This window comes from Artemia sp. Qi Xiang Cuo, chromosome 16, assembly GCF_049724085.1.
Source record: "Artemia sp. Qi Xiang Cuo chromosome 16, ASM4972408v1, whole genome shotgun sequence".
In the NCBI taxonomy this organism is placed as follows: domain Eukaryota; kingdom Metazoa; phylum Arthropoda; class Branchiopoda; order Anostraca; family Artemiidae; genus Artemia; species Artemia sp. Qi Xiang Cuo.
This window is the reverse complement of record NC_142809.1, coordinates 10,150,752-10,171,704: the sequence shown is the minus strand read 5'-3', so window position 1 is coordinate 10,171,704 and position 20,953 is coordinate 10,150,752. Positions and strand designations below refer to the sequence as shown.

At 34.8% G+C, this 20,953-nt stretch overlaps 1 protein-coding gene across 1 annotated transcript in view; it reads left to right on the top strand.

The window, feature by feature from the left end:
• Nucleotides 1–2,583: 2,583 nt before the first annotated feature.
• Nucleotides 2,584–20,953, top strand: part of LOC148942551 (MFS-type transporter SLC18B1-like) — a 139,752-nt gene continuing 121,382 nt past the window's right edge. Inside the window, exon 1 of the mRNA XM_089102241.1 lies at nucleotides 2,584–2,770. Coding sequence (XP_088958367.1) covers nucleotides 2,641–2,770 — 130 coding nt within the window. The 5' untranslated portion in view covers nucleotides 2,584–2,640. The remainder of the gene's footprint in view (nucleotides 2,771–20,953) is intronic.

The following is a 20,953-nucleotide window of genomic DNA, read 5'->3' as shown; positions in this document are numbered from 1 at the left end:
GCAAGCAAATAACATGGGAATTCCTATACACGCAAGCAAATAACATGGGAATTCCTATACACGCAAGAAAATAACATGGGAATTCCTATACCTGCAAGAAAATAACTATTGAATTAATATTATAGAAATCAAAGTTATAGTTTCTTACTTGAAATCATATCTAAGAAATATGGAATTCCTATAAATGCAAGCAAATAAATTGGGTATTACTACACACAAGCAAATAACATGGGAATATCTATACATGCACGCACATAGTATGGAAATTTCTATAAATACACGTACATAACATAAGAATTTCTTATATTCAAATCTCAACCACAAATCAAGTTATCGTATATTGAACAACCTCTGATTGGCTCATAAAAAATGCCCACGTCAAACGATACATTCATTGTGCAATTCTTATCAAAAACAAAAAGCTTTATACCCCTTTTTTCCAATGAGAGTTAGCTTTAGCAACGACACATTCCTAACAAACTATTCTTGACTAAAGGCACTTGTCCAAAAAATCAATCACACTAGGACCGGTAGTGCGTACTCGTTCCTCTTTGAAAGATGTATTGACCTCTAGATTAGAATTACCTACCAGAAAAACCGGAAGGAACGTAAAGGCCGCAAATAAAACAGGATGGAACATAAAGGGCGCAAAGTATAAGGTACTACTCTACTTTTACGATCCAATGTCTGAGAAGGCGAGGGTTTGAATCCTAGTGAACCCAATTATTTGGTTCGGGACGGAGGTCAGTGGCGTAACTCTTTAAGCTCAGCCAGAGTTGACCAAGCTCTAAATGGGTACTTGAAGAAATCTGGGGAAGGTTAACAGGAAGGGTGTGTGAAATCACAGGATGGCTGGGTCTCAACCCCCCATTGCACTTCCTGGCTGAAGGGCCAAGAAACGGAAATCAGCACCGCCGGTAGAGACTGTAAAGTCCAATGCCGTAGTATTTATCCTTTTTTTTACCTTTTTTATTTTGTCAAACGGAAAAAAGTGCAGCGGATTTTCAATTCATCAACATTTGTAAGAATCTTCCAGAGGGATGCAATGTAGAGGATGTGGGGGAGAGCAACGGTGCTATACAGCGTTGCGAGATATTGGCGATTGAAACCAAGCTTAGCAGAGACTAAGGAAGCATAGGAAGCTAATATGCGGCGTTAGATGACTTGTGTGAGATGATGAGCGTGAAAAACGGTATTTCCAATGGGAATACCAAGATAAACGATTTAATCAGACGGCTAGATCTTTGAATTCCCAAGTACAATTTCATGAAGAAGTGGGCATTTCCAGTTAAAAAGTACGACATTGGACTTCTCAGCGTTAAATTCAAATCCAAATTTAAAATATTCTGCTTGTAGTTTTTGGAAAATTTCAGAAATTTTGTCCAAAGTTCTGCTAAGGTTAAAAATGTCATCAGCATAAGAGACTAAGAAGATATTGTTGCGAAAGAGAACTCGAGAAATCTCACACTGGTCCTGAGCTTCGAGAGCATAGCTATTGAAATAACAAGGTGAGGCAATTGCACCTTGTCTGGCTCCTCTCTTAACTGGTACAGTTCTATCCAGTGGCCTTGCCATTTGATCTTGCTTAAGAGGGACAAGTTCAGAACGGGGATGTAAAAGAGAATTCTGGTGATATACTTCATCACAACGCTGTGCCATTCCTTGAATAGATACTGAATAAAAAATACAGGAGCAAGGGAAGTGTCAGGACCCAATCACCTATTACCCATAATTTATGGTTAACTCAATATAGGTGGGTACAATGCGGCACTTGTGGTGGGTTCCTTTCCCTCTTCTCCTTGTTCCTAGAGAAAACTGAATGCACTTTACGAATAACCTCAAATTAATTCTGCAACAATACCTCATATTCAGTATAAAAATAAACTTAGCCACAATAACACTGGACATAACAGAGATGACGTTAAAAGAATTAATGACATCTTTCCAAAATTAAATGGCAATATTTTTAAACTGAATGGATGAATGTTCATAAAATCAAGTTCTTGCACTTTTTAAGGCAATTTTTATTTTATCTTATTCTAAAATTATCTTAAAAATGTCCTATCTGGAAAAAATGTCATATTATTCTCATCTTTTTTTAGTATCTCATCTTTGATACGTTAATTTTTTGGTAATGGTAGCTCATGTGTTTTTTTTCTTCAGTTTACTTCTCTGGTGCCGTAATTGAAAAAGTTCTTTATCACAAATGTGGTCTATTGGAGAGCAGAAAACAGAAAAATGGAAATGGAAAGTTTGTTTTATTCGCTGTTATTACAAACCAGTTGTTTGTACAAGATTGTTTTTTAACACTTGTAAGATATAATGAAAAAAATTCTGGGTCAACAGCTCCATTCCTCCACATTTTCTGTAAGTAAAAAAAGAGGATTTCGAGTATTGTTAGAAAAAGAAATCTGGAAAGTCACATAAGAAGAGAAGAGGTTTTGAATTAATCAATCGGGCCTTATTTTAGGGCGCGGTGTGTAACCATAAGTTTTATAAGAATTGCTCGTAATGCCTTTTGAATGACTGCAGGTGTTATATAAAGATAATTGACCTGATTTTCTAATCTTTAGTTTGTTTTAGGCGTCCTTAGAAACCTTCTATGGGGTAGGTTTGATTGTTGGACCGGCTTTAGGTGCTATGTTATATGACATTGGAGGATTCAGCTTACCCTTTGCTGTTTTTGGAGTGATTGTTGGTGTTGAAACAATCTTAGCTTATTTCTTTCTTCCAAGCTTCGAGCCAACTGAAGTAGATACCCAAAATCCATGTAAGTCTTACAGATAATTTTCGACACATTTTTAGAATTAGCTTATACTAAATGACGATCGAGATAACTGCTATCATAGGCAGCGTAATAGCACTGCCTAAGTATAGAGCGAAGGGGATTTGTATTATTTGTATTATTTATGCATCACTGTACTATTTATTGATTAGTCTTTTCATCAAGACACTTCTTATGGAAGGCGTTGTCGTAGAAACTTCGGAAGGGCCTCATGTGATTGGAAATCAGAAGTTCTACTGACCTTTTTAAGAGTTAAAAGTGAGTGGAGGGCAACCGGCCCCCCCTTCCAAGTCCATTTCTCCCCATTGACCTTGGATCAAAATTTTATGGTAGCCATTTTGTTCGGTATCGTTAAGAAGTACAATAAATATGCCTCTGGTGGTGACACCCACCTCCCCCCCACAGCCGTTGGGTCAAGGGCTTTAAATTATGTAATTCAGCCATTGCTTACATATAGTCTTTGTATAGTTCAGTTTTGAACTAGTTTTCAAGGTGTCAACATCTAACTAATCGGATTATATTTCATTTCATTCAAGCAAAGAACATATAAAGTGAAATTCTTGGATTACTTGCAAAACCCTTTCCCAGTGACTTTGGTTTGCGGGAATTTTTGACTCGCATTGAATTATCCATTACGTTAATTATTGAATATTGTATGGGGTTGAAATATTAAACATGGAGTGTAATTGAAAATGGAGGTACGATTGGTTATCAGCCCTTAATGGAAATTTCTCCAAAAATCCAGTAAGAAAAATATAGAAAGAGACAAAATTTTGAAATATGCGAAAATCTTTAGCAAAGAAGCCTTAAAGGACGCTATTAATACTTGCAAAAGTGAATTTAACATTGACCTACCTGATGGTCGTAGGGGCAGCCCCCCACCAGCTTAATTTCTGGGTGATATGTATGATTTATTCTGTTCTCATTTGAGTGATGATAAGTCTTTTCCATGATTCATAATAACTGAGCCCATTTATGTTCCCTTTTTATATAATAACTTTAATTGTTTTTTTGCTTAAATATTAAATGACTGCAAAAGTTTATTGAACTTTTTAGTTAAAAAAAAGTGAATCCAGCACTGTCCAGCTTAGTCCACTGGTTTGGCCTTCAAAGCCAGAAAGAGAAACAACAATTTCCGTCATTATATCTAATCCACCTCCCGAACTAAAGAATGGCAATCCAGGTAGAAAGAGTGAATTTGTTAAAAATTCAAAAGTTCAAAAGTTAAAATGGTATAGCAAGAATTATCAAGAAGAAAGATAAGACAATCCTCCATATAAAGGATGTAATATCAGGAATTCTAAGCGTTTCGGTATCTCTAGATCTATCCTATTGTCTTTTCGACGTGGTGAGGGCCTCGATTGTATATTGAAGTATGGGATTAAAATTGACTATACACATTCCAAGCTTTTTAAGCCGATACAGAGACCCCTTCATTCTTATAAATGTCAATCGTTTTGTCACACAACCTCTAAGTGTACTAAAACAGCTAAATGCTCTAGATGTGCTGGAGACCATTGCTCTTCATAAAATGAGCCCTGCCACAACGTTAAGGTAACGTGCATCAGTTGTGATGACAATCACACTAGTTTCAGTTTTCGTTGTACCGTTCTTAAGAAGCAAAAGCACATAATTTTTTCGTTATCGTTCCTCTTTTCTCTCTATGACTCTAACTACTCGCGTTCTTTTTTTCCAGAATGTGTTAAACAGTGTTAAATAAGAGTTGGACTTAATAGGTTTAACACTCAGCGAATTTGATATTGTTTGTATATCTGAACATCTATTACTACCAGCTAATTGCCAGGCCTTAAAATTTTTTTAGTGATTTTAGTTATTACATACAGCCTGCCAAGAGTACTAGGGATCGCACGTCTGGTGGTCTCTTGATTGCAGTTAGGAATAGGTTTTGGGGTACTTTAATTGAGCTTTCGGAATCTTTTTCTGGATGTTGATTTAAGGAAATTTCTCATTATTTTTGTTTATTTACCAACAAATTACCGCAATATTCGCTCAGATCAGAAATTTTCGTCAGTATGTGTTTCATTTTCTACGTTATTAGCTACCTGTTCATAAATTTTGTTATCTTCTTTGCCCAGTGACTTATTTATTATGGGCAAAACACGTTCTTTCACTTACACACACTTTTCTGGAATCGCTTCTAATATAGATTTTTCATTGACCAATATATATCTGAGTTACAGTCTCTGTTGGTGGTCGTTTCCATTACTTGTTTTAAGTGACCATTCTCATATAGAGCCACTAGTCCCCATCAACCCTTCATCCTTGCCTACTAACCCCGTGCCTAAATGGTTCAAAAAACTGAAATTGGAATTCCATAAATCTACATTATTATCATCTTACTCTAGATTCTCTACTAGATAAAATTAAAGTTCCCTTCCATATTCTAGCTACTTCTCCTTCATCTGATCTCCTAGACCTTGATCTTTATCTGGCCCAGATAGTTCACGCTCTAAAAATCGCAGCCACTGTTTCAGCTACTCTTGAAAGAATAAGGAGCGGTACCTGGAAAATAGGCTGGTCTACATAGCCAGGCCTTAAACAGGCAAAAGTTTTTGGCGTAATGTGTGGATTGAGGCTAATAAGCCATGGTCTTCGGTTCTTTGCCATCTTACAACGTATACAAAGAATAAATTCCGTAAGCTTGTCCATTCGTGGAAGAAGCATCAAATCACTGAGCTATCATCTAATCTCAGTAATACCCCTTCCCATTTATGGCACTACTTGTCTAAATTGACATCCTTTCCATCCTCTTCTCCAGATGTTATTCTAATTGACAATTGGATCAAACATTTTTCTAAAGTTTTTGCAACTGACCCTCCTTCTCAAGAAACAATCTTTAAATCAAAACTATTAACGCATTTTCGTGATTTATATCCCCATAGAAATTTTATTACAGTTTCACCTTCTGATATTGAAAACCGGGTACGACTTCTGAAATCTAGTAAGTCTTGATGGGATCATGTCCGAACATTTGAAGCATGGCTCTCCCAAGCTTTTCTTACATCTTTCTTTATTATTTCAAGCTGCTTTGTCTCAGAATTACGTACCAAATTCATTTTGTGAGGGCCTAACTTCTTGTATTCCAAAACGAGGTAAACACCCTTCTCTTTCCTCTTCATACAGGCCTATTGGAGTTTTTCCGATTCTTGGGGAGCGTTTAGAAAAAATTATTTTTGACCAGATTTATGATAGAGCAAATATGGTGGACAATCAGTCTGGATTCCGCAGAGGTCTTGGTGTTCAGAATGCTCACGGAACACTTTTTTCAATTCTTCGTCAGTATGAGTACTTCAAGCAAGAATTATTCACTTGTTCACTCGATATATCTGGAGCATTTGACTCCATATTGTACTCCCAATCCATTTTCTCTCTCTTGAAATCTGATGTAATCCGTTCATTTGCAAGTCTCTTTGGTCATGGTACCAAAATTCCACCACCAGAATCAGAGTTGGCCGTTTAATTTCGAGCAAGATACCCATGAGGAGAGGGGTTAAACAAGAATCAGTGACTAGTTCTATAATTTTCAATGTAGGCCTTCAATCGGCTACAACGATTTTGCATCCTTTGGTCACTCTAGATGGCCTTGATATCAGTCATATTTCATACGCTAATGACCTTCTATTATTAGGCGATAATCTATCTGGGCTGCAGGAAGCTATGACCTCAATTTCTAGGAGTTTGAATTGCATGGGATTAACCATTGCACCGTCCAAAACTAAGTTTTAAATTTTTGATACCAACCCACAGATTAGAGGTACTCTCTATTAATATAGATGAAACTGTAGTTCCAGAAGAAAAGTCTGGTATATCTTGACCTTCCTTGAAGCAAAACTCTTCGTGATACAAAACACCTCATAATCTATAGTCTCAAAGAAAAAATTAGAAAGAAATATGGAGCACTTGCCCGAGTCAGAGGTCAGTTTGACCGACGTACACTAGGCCATCTTTATAACGCATTCTTTGGCCCACATATTTCCTTTTTGGCCCCTGTCTGCTCTTTTTTCTGCAGTCGAGAAAAAAGATCCATAAATTCAGTGTATTTTAAATTTGCAAAGCTTTTTTTTACGATTAAGTTCGTGGTATAGGAGCAGCAGAATGTCATTAATATTTAGCATTTTTAATATACTTTATAAAATGGAAGGTGTTCATTACCGTTTCCTTCGTAGGAATATTAAAGTTCCTTACTTTCCAATAGTATCGCTAATTAGCTAGGTCATTCACTTGTCATGTCCTTCCAATAAAGATATTTTATAGAGTGTTGAATTGTTTGTATTTCTTACACTTTTTATGATTATGTTTGTTCTTATTTTTCTTTGTTCATTTCTCGTATTTTTCTAGTTTTGTTTTTTCTAGTCTGTTTGTTTTGTGTCTTTCTTCCCTTTTTCTCTCTCTTCCCCTTACTCCTCTTTTCAGAATTTTTATGATTTTTGTTACAGAGGGTTTAAATAAATGATTATTATTTATAGTATTTGTTATATGGAAAGGGACCGTGTTTGACCCTTGATGTCCAAAAAGGCCATGGACATTCAGGCGAAGCTTTCAGGAAATGTTGAGGGGAGTGTTAAACATAATGAAAACACAGTATGAGCATGCACGTTGTCAAAAGATAGTACCTCCGGAATACCTTAGGGTATTCAGTTGGAACTTTCAGGGAATGATGAGGGAGATTACAATTGACCGAAATACTATATTTACACGCTACTACTATTATTACAACTACTGTTACTACTACTATTTCTACTACTACTACTGGTACTACCACTGCTACTAATACTACTATCACTACTGCTGCAACTACTACTGCTACTTATACTACTACCACTACTATTTCTACAGCAACAAGTACTACTACTACTACTACTACTACTACTACTGCTAATACTACTACTTATTAACTAACTCAAAAGAGTTCACGTTTATCCAGGTTGTCAAAATGGCACAGATGCACATAACTCAGGAATGGAATAGGGTATTAAGTTGAAAATTTCAGGGAAAGTTGAGGGGAATATAGAACTAAATCAGCATGAACTACGTGTATTTATATTGTCAAAAGTTTGTTTGTACAATTATTCTGGAAAAACGGGGTATTCGGTTGGACCTTAAGGACATGATTTTCGGGATGTCAAACTAAACTAAAAAACACTATGTGTATCCAGTGTGTCCATGGGGCATATCTGGGATATCTCTTTTACCGGCCAAGGGTCTTAAGTTAAAATTGTCAGAGTATATTATGTCTGAAATTGTACTAACTAAATATGCACTGTGTGCATCTAAGGCTGTCAAAAGGGTGTGTTTGCGGTATCTAAAAAAAGTATAAGGGAGCTAAATTTGAAACTTTCAGGGTATGTGGAGGGGATAGTCAATCACTATTTGTCCTATACTCAAGGTAATTTTTGGTGATTTTTTATATGTAGGCTAATGACAAATAAAAACAAATAGCTCAAAATAAAGATTGTTTTAAATTAAGTGCAGATTGTTTTCTGGTCTATCGAAAGGACTGGGGGAGGGGGGCTGGACCTACTCGTTTTTGCGGTAGTATCTGCTTGTTTTGAGTTTGACTTGACTATTCATTGTAATATTTGCAACGTTTTAGGTTTCATTTTATTATTGATAGAGATTTATGGTAGTTTTACGCTTGAAAAATTATCGATCTTTTTATGGAATTAATAAAAAAAAAAGCTTTCCGAAAAAATAAGTTTTTCAAATAAAAGTAAAAGCCATATTAAACTTAAGTTCAGCAAATACAAATACCTTTTAAAAATCAAACTCAAAACGACAAGAAATTACCATTAAAGAATAAATGAAACTCAAAACGAACAGAAATAAAATAAACAATCATGGCAAAAACATACAACAAGTAATGATATAAATGAATAAATAAATCTTAAAGCGAGTAAGGCTTAGATTGAATATGAAAATCAAGCTTAAGACGAAAAAAATATTTTCCTATTGAAGTACAAATGAAACTTAAAACGAACAGAAATTAAATAAACAATCAATGCAAACAAATATACAATAGATATTAATTTAAATTAATAGATAAATCTTAAACCGAGTGAAACTTAAATTGAATATGCAAATTAAGCTTGAAACAAAAAACAAAAATCACCACAAACAAAAGTTTGGGTATGATCTCGTCCTCTCACTGTAAAAGTCTAAAACCTACTGCGTCATTGGCGCTTTACTGAAAATCAATTTTGTGACAAATATCTTCTTATGTACTTATCTCTTAAAATAAACATTAAAATTATAGTAACATTTTGAACTGATGAGCTTTCAGCAATTAATATCATTATACATCAAATATTCAGTATAACTTATTAGCACTTTTAAAAGTTGTTAAAGACGAATAATGTTTTCCTTCAAACAAATGATTGAATACTGCCTACTTCCCCATCGGTAAATAAAAATCAAAAGCCTACTGCGTCATTGGCGCTTAACTGAAAACAGATTATATTACAAATACTTTATTTTTCAGTTATTAAAGCATTGAAAATAAAAATAAAATTAAAGCGAAATAAAATCTTGAACTGATGGATCTTTAAAAAATTAATATCATTATACATAAAATATTCATTTTTATTTTGTTTATAATTTCCAAGACTTTTCAAGACGCATATAGTTTACAGTAAAGCACCAATGACGCAGTAGGTTTTAGACTTTTACAGTGAGAGAAGGAGGTCATACCCAATTTCTTGTTTGTGGTGATTTTTGTTTGTTTCAAGCTTAATTTGCATATTCAATTTAAATTTCACTCGTTTTAGGATTTAATTATTAATTTACATTAATATCTATTGTATGTTTGTTTGCATTGATTGTTTATTTAATTTCTGTTCGTTTTAAGTTTCATTTATACTTCAATAGGAAAATATTTTTTCGTCTTAAGCTTGATATTCATATTCAATCTGAGCATTACTCGCTTTAAGATCTATTTATTCATTCATATCATTACTTGTTGCATGTTTTTGTTATGATTGTTTATTTAATTTCTGTTCGTTTTGGGTTTCAATTTTTCTTTAATAGTAATTTCTGGTCGTTTTGAGTTTGAATTTCAAAAGTTATTTGTATCTGATTAGCTTGAGGTTAAAATGCCCTTTAATTTCCTTTGAAAAACTTATTTTTTAGCAAAGTTGTTTTTTTAGTTAATTTTTGTTCGCTTTCAATAGCAAAAAAATTCAATTTTTTAAAGTTCCTAATTTCTAAATCAAACTTTAAAAAAAAATCAAATATTCACCAAAGTATCAAAACTGATATCAAAGTAACAATATCAAAGTGAAAAAATGGGTTTGTGTCAACCTCGGAGTTTTTATTATCTGATGTTTGAACTATTTTTAACAAAATTGCTGTCTCAAAATCTTTATCGGATGGGTTTAGGGAAAAAGGGCTTGGTGGGGACTAGATTAAGCTTCGGTCTCTTTTGACTCATTAAAAGTGAACTAGAACTTTCTATTTTCAATCAAATGAGCCCTCTCTGAAGTTTATACGAGTATCCCTTCTATAAAAACCATATAAATCCCCATAGTATAACTTACAATAGTAGTATGTACATATGGAATTTGCTTACTCTATGTTCCTTCCTATGCTATTCTGGGGGTTTATGTTCCTTCCTATGCTATTCTGGGGGTTTATGTTCCTTCCTATGCTATTCTGGGGGTTTATGTTCCTTCCTATGCTATTCTGGGGGTTTATGTTCCTTCCTATGCTATTTCGGGGGTTTATGTTCCTTCCTATGCTATTCTGGTGGATTATGTTCCTTCCTATGCTATTCTGGGGGTTTATGTTCCTTCCTGTGCTATTCTACGGGCTTATGTTCCCTTCCATATTATTCTAAGGGCTTACGTTCCCTCTCATGTTATTCTAAGGGCTTATGTTCCTTCCCATGCTATTCTAGGGGCTTATGTTCCTTCCTATGCTATTACAAGGGCTTATGTTCACTCCCATGCTATTTTAAGGGCATATGTTCCCTTCCATGCTATTCTATGTTCCCTCCCATGCTATTTTAAGGGCTTATGTTCCCTCCCATGCTATTCTATGTTCCTTCCTATGCTATTACAAGGGCTTATGTTCCCTCCCATGCTATTTTAAGGGCTTATGTTCCCTTCCATGCTATTCTAGGAGCTTATGTTCCTTCCTATGCTATTACAAGGCTTATGTTCCCTCCCATGCTATTTTAAGGGCTTATGTTCCCTTCCATGCTATTCTATGTTCCCTCCCATGTTATTCTAAGGGTTTATGTTCCCTTGCATGCCATTCTATGCCCCTTCCATTGTTATTCTATGGGACCTCTAAACGTGATTAAACACGTTATAAAACTATGTGCTATTTGCTTATGTCCTGTTGGTACCATTCCAAACGAGTGGGGATTCCCCGCCTGTTCCTAAACATTGCAAAAAAGATAGTCAAATTGCGTATTTAGGAATGGTTTTTTAGGGAAAGCTGTCAAACACCCGATTTGCAAATACTTCAATGTGTTGTCAATTTTGGAGGGAAAACCAAAAATACTCAGAATCTAAACTAAAGGGGATCTGCCTCATGGGCAAGGCTCAGAGGCCCTTCTGTCACCAAATTCCGAGGGCAGGGGAGGGGGGGGTCAATTGCGTAGGGAAATTAAAAAATGCTCAGACTAGAAAATAATTGGGAACTGCCTTAAGGGGAAGGCTCCGAGGCCCTTCGTTCACCCGATTCGCAGAACAGGGGCGGATGGTGTCAATTTTGGAGGGAAAATAAAAAATACTCAGAATCGAAAATAAATGGGATCTGCCTCAAGGGGAAGGCTCACAGGCCCTTCGTTCCCCCATTTCTGAGAGCAGGGGGGGGTCAATTTTGGAGGGAAAACCAAAAATACTCAGAGTCGAAAATAAATGGGATCTGCCTCAAGGGCAAGGCTCAGAGGCCCCTCCTTCCTCCATTTCTGAGGGCAGGGGCGGGGGGGGAGTCAATTTTGGAGGGAAACACAACAAAACACAGAAACGAAAAAAAATGGGATCTGTTTCATGGGCAAGGCTCAGAGGTCCTTCGTTCCTCCATTTCTGAGGGGCAGGAGAGGGAGGGAGTCAATTTTGGAGAGAAAACCAAAAATACTCAGAATCGAAAATAAACGGGAATCTGCCTCAAGGGGAAGGCTCAGAGGCCCTTCGTTCCCCCATGTCTGAGAGCAGGGGAGGGGGGGCAATTTTGGAGGGAAAACCAAAAATAATCAGAATCGAAAATAAACGGGATCTACCTAAGGAGGAAGGCCTGGGCTGATGTTTGCAAGTCGAAGAATTTGTCTTTGTTGGTTTGAATGTCTAAAGTGCCTGTCTTTCTCTGTTTACATGTCTGATTCTTTTTGTTTGCATGTCCGGGATGGTGTTTGCAAGTCCAAGTTGGGTTTTCAGACCTACGTTTTTTAGATTTTCGTGGGTGTTTGGTTCCCGGGGTTTATTATTTGAGAAGTTAACTTTAGTATTTCGTGATTTGACGTGCCTGAAATCATGAATTAGAATAGTTAATTAGATGTTTGGGTTTTCAGACATAGTTTCTTAGATTTTTGTGGGTGTTTGTTTCCTGGAGTTTATTATTTGAGAAGTTAACTTTAGTATTTGATGATTTGACGTGGCTGAAATCATGAATTAGAGTAGTTAATTGGCTGTTTGGGGATTTTCAGACCTAGGTTTGTTCGATTTTCGTGTGCGTTTGACTCCTGGGTTTTATTATTTGAGAAGTTAACTTTAGTACTTTGTGGTTTTACGTGCCTGAAATCATGAATTAGAATAGTTAATTAGCTGTTTGGGTTTTCAGACCTAGTTTTTTTAGATTTTCGTGGGCGTTAGGTTCCTGGGATTTATTATTTGAGAAGTTAACTTTAGTATTTCGTATTTGACGTGCCTGAAATCATGAATTAGTATATTTAATTGGCTGTTTGGGGATTTTCAGACCTAGATTTTTTAGGTTTTCGTGTGTGTTTGACTCCTGGGGTTTATTATTTGAGAAGTTAACTTTAGTATTTTGTGGTTTTACGTGCCTGAAATCATGAATTAGAATATTTAATTAACTGTTTAGGGTTTTCAGACCTAGATTTTTTAGATTTTCGTGGATGTTTGACTCCTGGGGTTTATTATTTGAAAAGCTAACTTTAGTATTTTGTGGTTTTACGTGCCTGAAATCATGAATTAGAATAATTAATTACCTGTTTAAGGTTTTCAGACCTAGGTCTTTTAGATTTTGTTGGTGTTTGTTTCCTGGTGTTTACTATTTGAGAAGTTAACTTTAGTATTTCATGGTTTGACGTGCCTGAAATCATGAATTAGAATAGTTAATTAGCTGTTTGGGTTTTCAGACCTTTTTTTTAGATTTTCGTGGGTGTTAGATTCCTGGGGTTTATTATTTGAGAAGTTAACTTTAGTATTTCGTGATTTGACGTGCCTGAAATCATGAATTAGAATAGTTAATTAGCTGTTTGGGTTTTCAGACATAATTTTTTAGATTTTCTTGGGTGTTAAATTCATGGGAGTTACTATTTGAGAAGTTAACTTTAGTATTTCGAGATTCGACGTTCCTGAAATCATAAATCAGAATAGTTAATTAGCTTTTTTGTTTTTCAGACATAGTTTTTTATAGTTTGTTGGGTGTTATGTTCTTGGGGGGTATTATTTTAGAACATAGTTTTCGTAAGTTTTCGTGTGTGTTTGACTCCTGGGGTTTATTATTTGAGAAGTTAACTTTAGTATTTTTTGGTTTTACGTGCCTGAAATCATGAATTAGAATATTTAATTATCTGTTTAGGGTTTTCAGACCAATGTTTTTTAGATTTTCGTGGATGTTTGACTCCTGGGGTTTATTATTTGAGAAGTTAACTTTAGTATTTAATGGTTTGACGTGCCTCAAATCATGAATTAGAATAGTTAATTACCTGTTTATGGTTTTTAGACTTAGATTTTTTAGATTTTCGTTGGTGTTTGTTTCTTGGAGTTTACTATTTGAGAAGTTAACTTTAGTATTTCATTGTTTGACGTGCCTGAAATCATGAATTAGAATAGTTAATTAGCTGTTTGGGTTTTCAGACCTTTTTTTTAGATTTTCGTGGATGTTAGATTCCTGGGGTTTATTATTTGAGAAGTTAACTTTAGTATTTCATGATTTGACGTGCCTGAAATCATGAATTAGAATATTTAATTATCTTTTTGGTTTTTCAGAAATAGTTTTTGAGATTTTCATGGGTGTTAGGTTCCTGGGATTTATTATTTGAGAAGTTAACTTTAGTATTTCATGGTTTGACTTGCCTGAAATCATGAATTAGAATATTTAATTGGCTGTTTGGGGATTTTCAGACCTAGGTTTCTTAGGTTTTCGTGGGTGTTTGTTTCCTGGAGTTTATTATTTGAGAAGTTAACTTTAGTATTTTGTGGTTTTACGTGCCTGAAATCATGAATTAGAATAGTTAATTAGCTCTTTGGGTTTTCAGACCTAGTTTTTTAGATTTTCGTGGGTTTGAGGTTCCTGGGATTTATTATTTGAGAAGTTAACTTTATTATTTCATGGTTTGACTTGCCTGAAATCATGAATTAGAATATTTAATTGGCTGTTTGGGGATTTTCAGACCTAGGTTTTTTAGGTTTTCGTGTGTGTTTGACTCCTGGGGTTTATTATTTGATAAGTTAACTTTAGTATTTTGTGGTTTTACGTGCCTGAAATCATGAATTAGAATAGTTAATTAGCAGTTTAGGGTTTTCAGACCTAGGTTTTTTATATTTTCGTGGGTGTTTGTTTCCTGGAGTTTATTATTTGAGAAGTTAACTTTAGTATTTCATGGTTTGACGTGCCTGAAATCATGAATTAGAATAGTTAATTAGCTGTTTGGTCTTTCAGATCTAGTTTTATAGATTTTGGTGGGTGTTAGGTTCCTGGGGTTTATTATTTGAGAAGTTAACTTTAGTATTTCGTGGTTTGACGTGGCTGAAATCATGAATTAGAATATTTAATTGGCTGTTTGGGGATACGTGCGCGCACGTAACCTCGTCTAAATTAACCTTAAAAAATGAAATAAAGCTATGTCGACTTTGCATGTCTCTCTCACTATGTATAAGCCGTCGCGGTGTGTAACCAATCACCAATCAAGTTAACGTATATTGAGCAACCTCCGCTGTCTCTGATTGACCCCTAAAAAAAATGGGTGTTGTCTAAAAAACCAGTCTGGTTGAAAACGTGGGGTTTTCGTACTGCTCACTTTTTTGCAATGTTTAGGAACCAGTGGGGAATCCCCGCTCGTTTGGAAAGGTACCAAGGAAAGGCAAGCAAATAGCATGTAGTTTCAAAACGTGTTTAATCACGTGTAGAATTCCCATAGAATGAAATTTCTGTATTGTGCATGCAAACAGCGAATTCAAGAATGAGTTTTTTTCTTACTTAGAATTTTGTCATAATTTCTTGAATGAAATGTCTTTTTATTGTACCAAGAGGTGAAATCAATAAAGAGTTTGTTACTTACTTTCCTTTTTTTTATAATTTCTTGAATAAAATATCCGTATTGTGTATCCAAGAGGGGACTTCAATAAAGAGATTGTTACTTACCTGGAATTTTCTCATAATTTTCTTGAATGAAATTTCCGTATCGTATTGCGTATCCAAGAGGGGACTTCAAGAAAGAGAGTGTTACTTACTTAGAATTTTCTCATAATTTCTAGAATGAAATTTCCGTATTGGGTATCCAAGAGGTGTATTCAAGAAAGAGTTTGTTACTTACTTACAATTTTTTTTATAATTTCTTGAATGAAATATCTGTATTGTGCATCCAGGAGGAGAATTCAAGAAACAGTTTGCTACTTACTTACAATTTTTTCTTAATTTCTTGAGTGAAATTGCTGTATTGTCTGTCCAGGAAGCGAGTTCGAGAAAGTGTTTGTTTGCAATGTTTTTTCATAGTTTCCTGAAATAAATTTCAGTATTGTGCAACCTAATGACGAATACAAGGAAGAGTTTTTTACTTATTTAGAATTTTGTCTTATTTTCTTGAATGAAATGACTTTTTTTGTTTATCCAAGAGGCGAATTCAAGAAAGAATTTGTGACTTACTTACTTACTTAAAATTTTTTCATACTTTCTTAAATGAAGTTTCTGCATTGTGTATTCAAGAGGTGACTTCAGGAAAGAGTTTGTTACTTGCTTACAAATTTTCATAATTTATTGAATGAAATTTCCGTATTGTATATCCAAGAAGTGAAAAAAATAAAGTTTGTTACATACTGGCTATTTTTTATAATTTATTGAATGAAGTATCTCTACTGTATATACAAGAGGTGAAATCAATAAATAGTTTGTTACTTACTTAAAAATATTTTAATAATTTCTTGAATGAAATTTCCGTGTTGTGTATCCAAGAGTTGACTGCAAGAAATAAATTGTTACTTACTGAGAATTTTTTAATAATTTCTTGAATTAAATTTCTACATCGTGTATCTAAGTCGTGAAAACAGTAGAGTTTGTTACTTAGTTAAAATTTTGTCGTAATTTCTTGAATGAAATGTCTTTTTGTTTATCCATTATGTAAATTCAAGAAAGAATTTGCTACTTACTTACAATTTTTTTCCTAATCTTTTTAATAAAATTTCTGTATAGCGTATCCATGAGATGACTTCAAAGAATGTGTTACATTCTTGAAAATTTTCATAATTTATTGAATGAAATTTCCGTATTGTATATCCAAGAGGTGAAAAAAATAAAGAGTTTGTTACTTACTTGTTATATTTTCATAGTTTATTGCATGAAGCATCTGTACTGTATATCTAAGATGTGAAATCCATAAAGAGTTAGTTACTTACTTACAAATATTTTCATAATTTCTTGAATGAAATTTCTGTATTGCGTATCCATGAGAAATTAAATAGATCATACGATCTAAATTATTTCATCAGATACGCCAGCATTCATAAATGATCCTTTTGAAATTCTGCTAACAACATCGATGGTCAAGGTAAAAGTTTGAATTAAACACTTTTAGGATATCGAATGTCCTTACTGAAAAACTACTACATAAAAAATAAATTAAATTTATCATACGATATAAGTTATTTAATCATTTACACCAACTAATATATAAAATACAAAGGTTTTCAAATCAAAACAGGTAATTAGAAACTAGATTTCATTATTTTAGACGCGTAGAACTACGAAAAACTAAATTTAAATTCGGATATAATATACTCAGAGGACCTAACACACACGAAAATCTAAAAAACCTAGTTCTTAAATCCCTAAACAGGTAATTAACTATTCTAATTAATGATTTCTGGCACGTAAAACAACAAAATACTAAAGTTAACTTTTCAAATAATAAGCCCCCGGAGTCAAACATACACGAAAACCTAAAAAACCTAGGTCTGAAAATCCCCAAACAGCCAATTAAATATTCTAATTCTTGATTTCAGCCAAGTCAAACCACGAAATACTAAAGTTAACTTCTCAAATAATAAACCCCAGGAACCTAACACCCACGAAAATCTAAAAAACTAGGTCTGAAAACCCAAACAGCTAATTAACTATTCTAATTCATGATTTCAGGCATGTAAGACCATGAAATACTAAAGTTAACTTCTCAAATAACAAACTCCGGGAGACAAACACCCACAAAAATCTAAAAAACCGAGGTCTGAAAACCCTAAACTGCTAATTAACTATTCTAAGTCTTGATTTCAGGCACGTAAAACCACAAAATACTAAAGTTAACTTCTCAAAAAATAAACCCCAGGAGTCAAACACACACGAAAAACTAAAAAACCTATGTCTGAAATTCCCCAAACAGCCAATTAAATATTCTAATTCATGATTTCAGGCAAGTCAAACCATGAAATACTAAAGCTAACTTCTCAAATAATAAATCCCAGGAACCTAACACCCACGAAAATCTAAAAAACTAGGTCTGAAAACCAAAACAGCTAATTAACTATTCTAATTAATGATTTCAGGCAAGTCAAATCACGAAAAACCACAAAATACTAAAGTTAACTTCTCAAATAATAAACCCCACGAAACAAACACACACTAAAATCTAAGAAACCTATATATGAATATCCCCAACAATTCACTGAATTCGTCCTATTCCTTGATTCCGCCAACTCAAACAGTGAAATCCAAAAGTTAACTTCTCAAACAATTAATCCTTTAAACCTGACACCCATGAAAATCTAAAAAACTAGGTCTAAAAACAGAAAAAGTTAATTAACTATTCTAATTCATGATTTCAGGCACGTCAAATCACGAAATACTAAAGTTAACTTCTCAAATAATAAACCCCACGAACCTAACACCCATGAAAATCTAAAAAACTAGGTCTGAATACCCAAACAGCTAATTAAATATTCTAAGTCATGATTTCAGGCAAGTCAAACCCTAAAATACTAAAGTTAACTTCTCAAATAATAACTAACATGAACATAACACCCAATAAAATCTAAAAAACTAGTTCTTAAAACACTAAGAGCTAATTAAGTATTCTAATTCATGATTTAAGGCTCATCCAAACAAGAAATACTAAAATTAACTTTCAAGTAATAAACCCCAGGAACCTAACACACACGAAAATCTAAAAAACTAGGTCTGAAAGCCCAAACAGCTAATTAACTATTCTAATTCATCATTTCAGGCAAGTAAAACCATGAAATACTAAATTTAACTTCTCAAACAATAAACTCGAGGAAACAAACACCAACGAAAATCTAAAAACCTATGTCTGAAAACCCTAAACTGGTAATTAACTATTTTAATTCATGATTTCAGGCACGTAAAACCACAAAATACTAAAGTTAACTTCTCAAATAATAAACCCCAGGAGTCAAACATCCACGAAAATCTAAAAAACCTAGGTCTGAAAACCCTAAACAGCTAATTAACTATTCTAATTCAGGATTTCAGGCACGTAAAACCACAAAATACTAAAGTTAACTTCTCAAATAATAAACCCCAGGAGTCAAACACACACGAAAACCTAAAAAACCTAGGTATGAAAATCCCCAAACAGCCAATTAAATATTCTACTTCATGATTTCAGGCAAATCAAACCACAAAATACTAAAGTTAACTTCTCAAATAATAACTCCCAGGAACCTAACGCCCACGAAAAACTAAAAAAAACTAGGTCTGAAAACCCAAACATCTAATTAAATATTCTAATTCATGATTTCAGGCAAGTAAAACAACAAAATAATAAATTTAACTTCTCAAATAATAAACCCCAGGAGTCAATCACAAACAAAAACCTAAAAAACCTAGGTCCGAACATCCCAAAACAGACAATAAAATATTATAATTCAATTTTACATGCACGTCAAAATATGAAATACTAAATTAAACTTCTAAATTAAGAAATCCCATGAACCGAACACACACGAAAATCGAAAAAACTAGTTCTGAAAACCCAAACAGCTAATTAACTATTCTAATTCATGATTTCAGGCACGTCAAATCACGAAATACTAAAGTTAACTTCTCAAATAATAAACCCCAGGAGTCAAACACACACGAAAATCTAAAAAACGTAGGTCTGAAAACCCAACTTGGACTTGCAAACACCAACCCGGACATGCAAACAAAAAGAATCAGACATGTAAACAGAGAAAGACAGGCACTTTAGACATTCAAACCAACAAAGACAAATTATTCGACTTGCAAACATCAGCCCAGGCCTTCCCCTTGAGGTAGATCTTATTTATTTTCGATTCTGAGTATTTTTGGTTTTCCCTCCAAAATTATACCCCCCCACCCCTGCCCTCAGAAATGTGGGGACGAAGGGCCTCTGAGCCGTGCCCATGTGGCAGATTGACGTTTATTTTCGATTATTAGTATTTTTTGATTTTTCGTAAAACTTTACTCCCTCCCTATCTGGCCAGACATAAATGGAGAAACTACGAACCTCTGAGCCTTGCCCATGATACAGATCATTTTTATTTTCTATTCGGTGCAGTTATTTTTGTCTCTTTTAAATTTACCCCCCATCCCCGGCCATCTGACATGTGGGAACGAAGGGCCTCTGAGCCTTGCCCTTGAGGCAGATCCCGTTTATTTTCGATTCTGAGTATTTTTGGTTGTCCCTCCAAAATTTACTCCCCCCCCTCCCCTGCCCTCAGAAATGGAGGAAGGAGGGGCCTCAGAGCCTTCTCCTTGAGGCTTATCCAAGTTTGTGTTGTTTATTTTTATTTTCGGGTTCCCCTCCAAAATTTACCCCCCCCCCTCCCCTGCTCTCAGAAATGGGGGAACGAAGGGTCTCTTATCAGTCGTCGTGAGGCTTTTTCCATTCATTTTCAATTCTGAGTATTTTTTGTTTTGCGTCCCAAATTGACTCCCCTTCCCTGCTCTCAAAAATGGGGGAACGAAGGGCCTCTGAGCCTTGCCCTTGAGGTAGATCCCATTTATTTTCGATTCTGAGTATTTTTGATTTGCCCTCCAAAATTAACCCCCCCCCCTCCCCTGCTCTCATAATTGGGGGAACGAAGGGCCTCTGAGCCTTGCCCTTGAGGCAGATCCCATTTATTTTCGATTCTGAGTATTTTTGATTTTGCCTCCAAAATTGACAACACATTCAAGTATTTGAAAATTGGGTGTTAGACAGCTTTCCCTAAAAAAACATTCCTAAATACGCAATTTGACTATCTTTTTTGCAATGTTTAGGAACAGGCGGGGAATCCCCACTCGTTTGGAATGGTACCAACAGGACATAAGCAAATAGCACATAGTTTTATAACGTGTTTAATCACGTGTAGAGGTCCCATACAATAACAATGGAAGGGAACATAAACCCTTAGAATAACATGGGAGGGAACATAAGCCTTGTAATAGCATAGGAAGGAACATAAGCTCCTAGAATAGCATGGGAGGGAACATAAGCCCTTAAAATAGCATGGGAGGGAACATAAGCCTTGTAATAGCATAGGAAGGAACATAAGCTCCTAGAATAGCATGGGAGGGAACATAAGCCCTTAAAATAGCATGGGAGGGAACATAGAATAGCATGGAAGGGAACATAAGCCCTTAAAATATCATGGGAGGGAACATAAGCCCTTGTAATAGCATAGGAAGGAACATAAACCCTTAGAATAACATAGAAAGGAACATAACCCCTTAGAATAGCATGAGAGGGAGCATAAGCCCTTAGAATAGCATGTGAGGGAAAATAAGCCC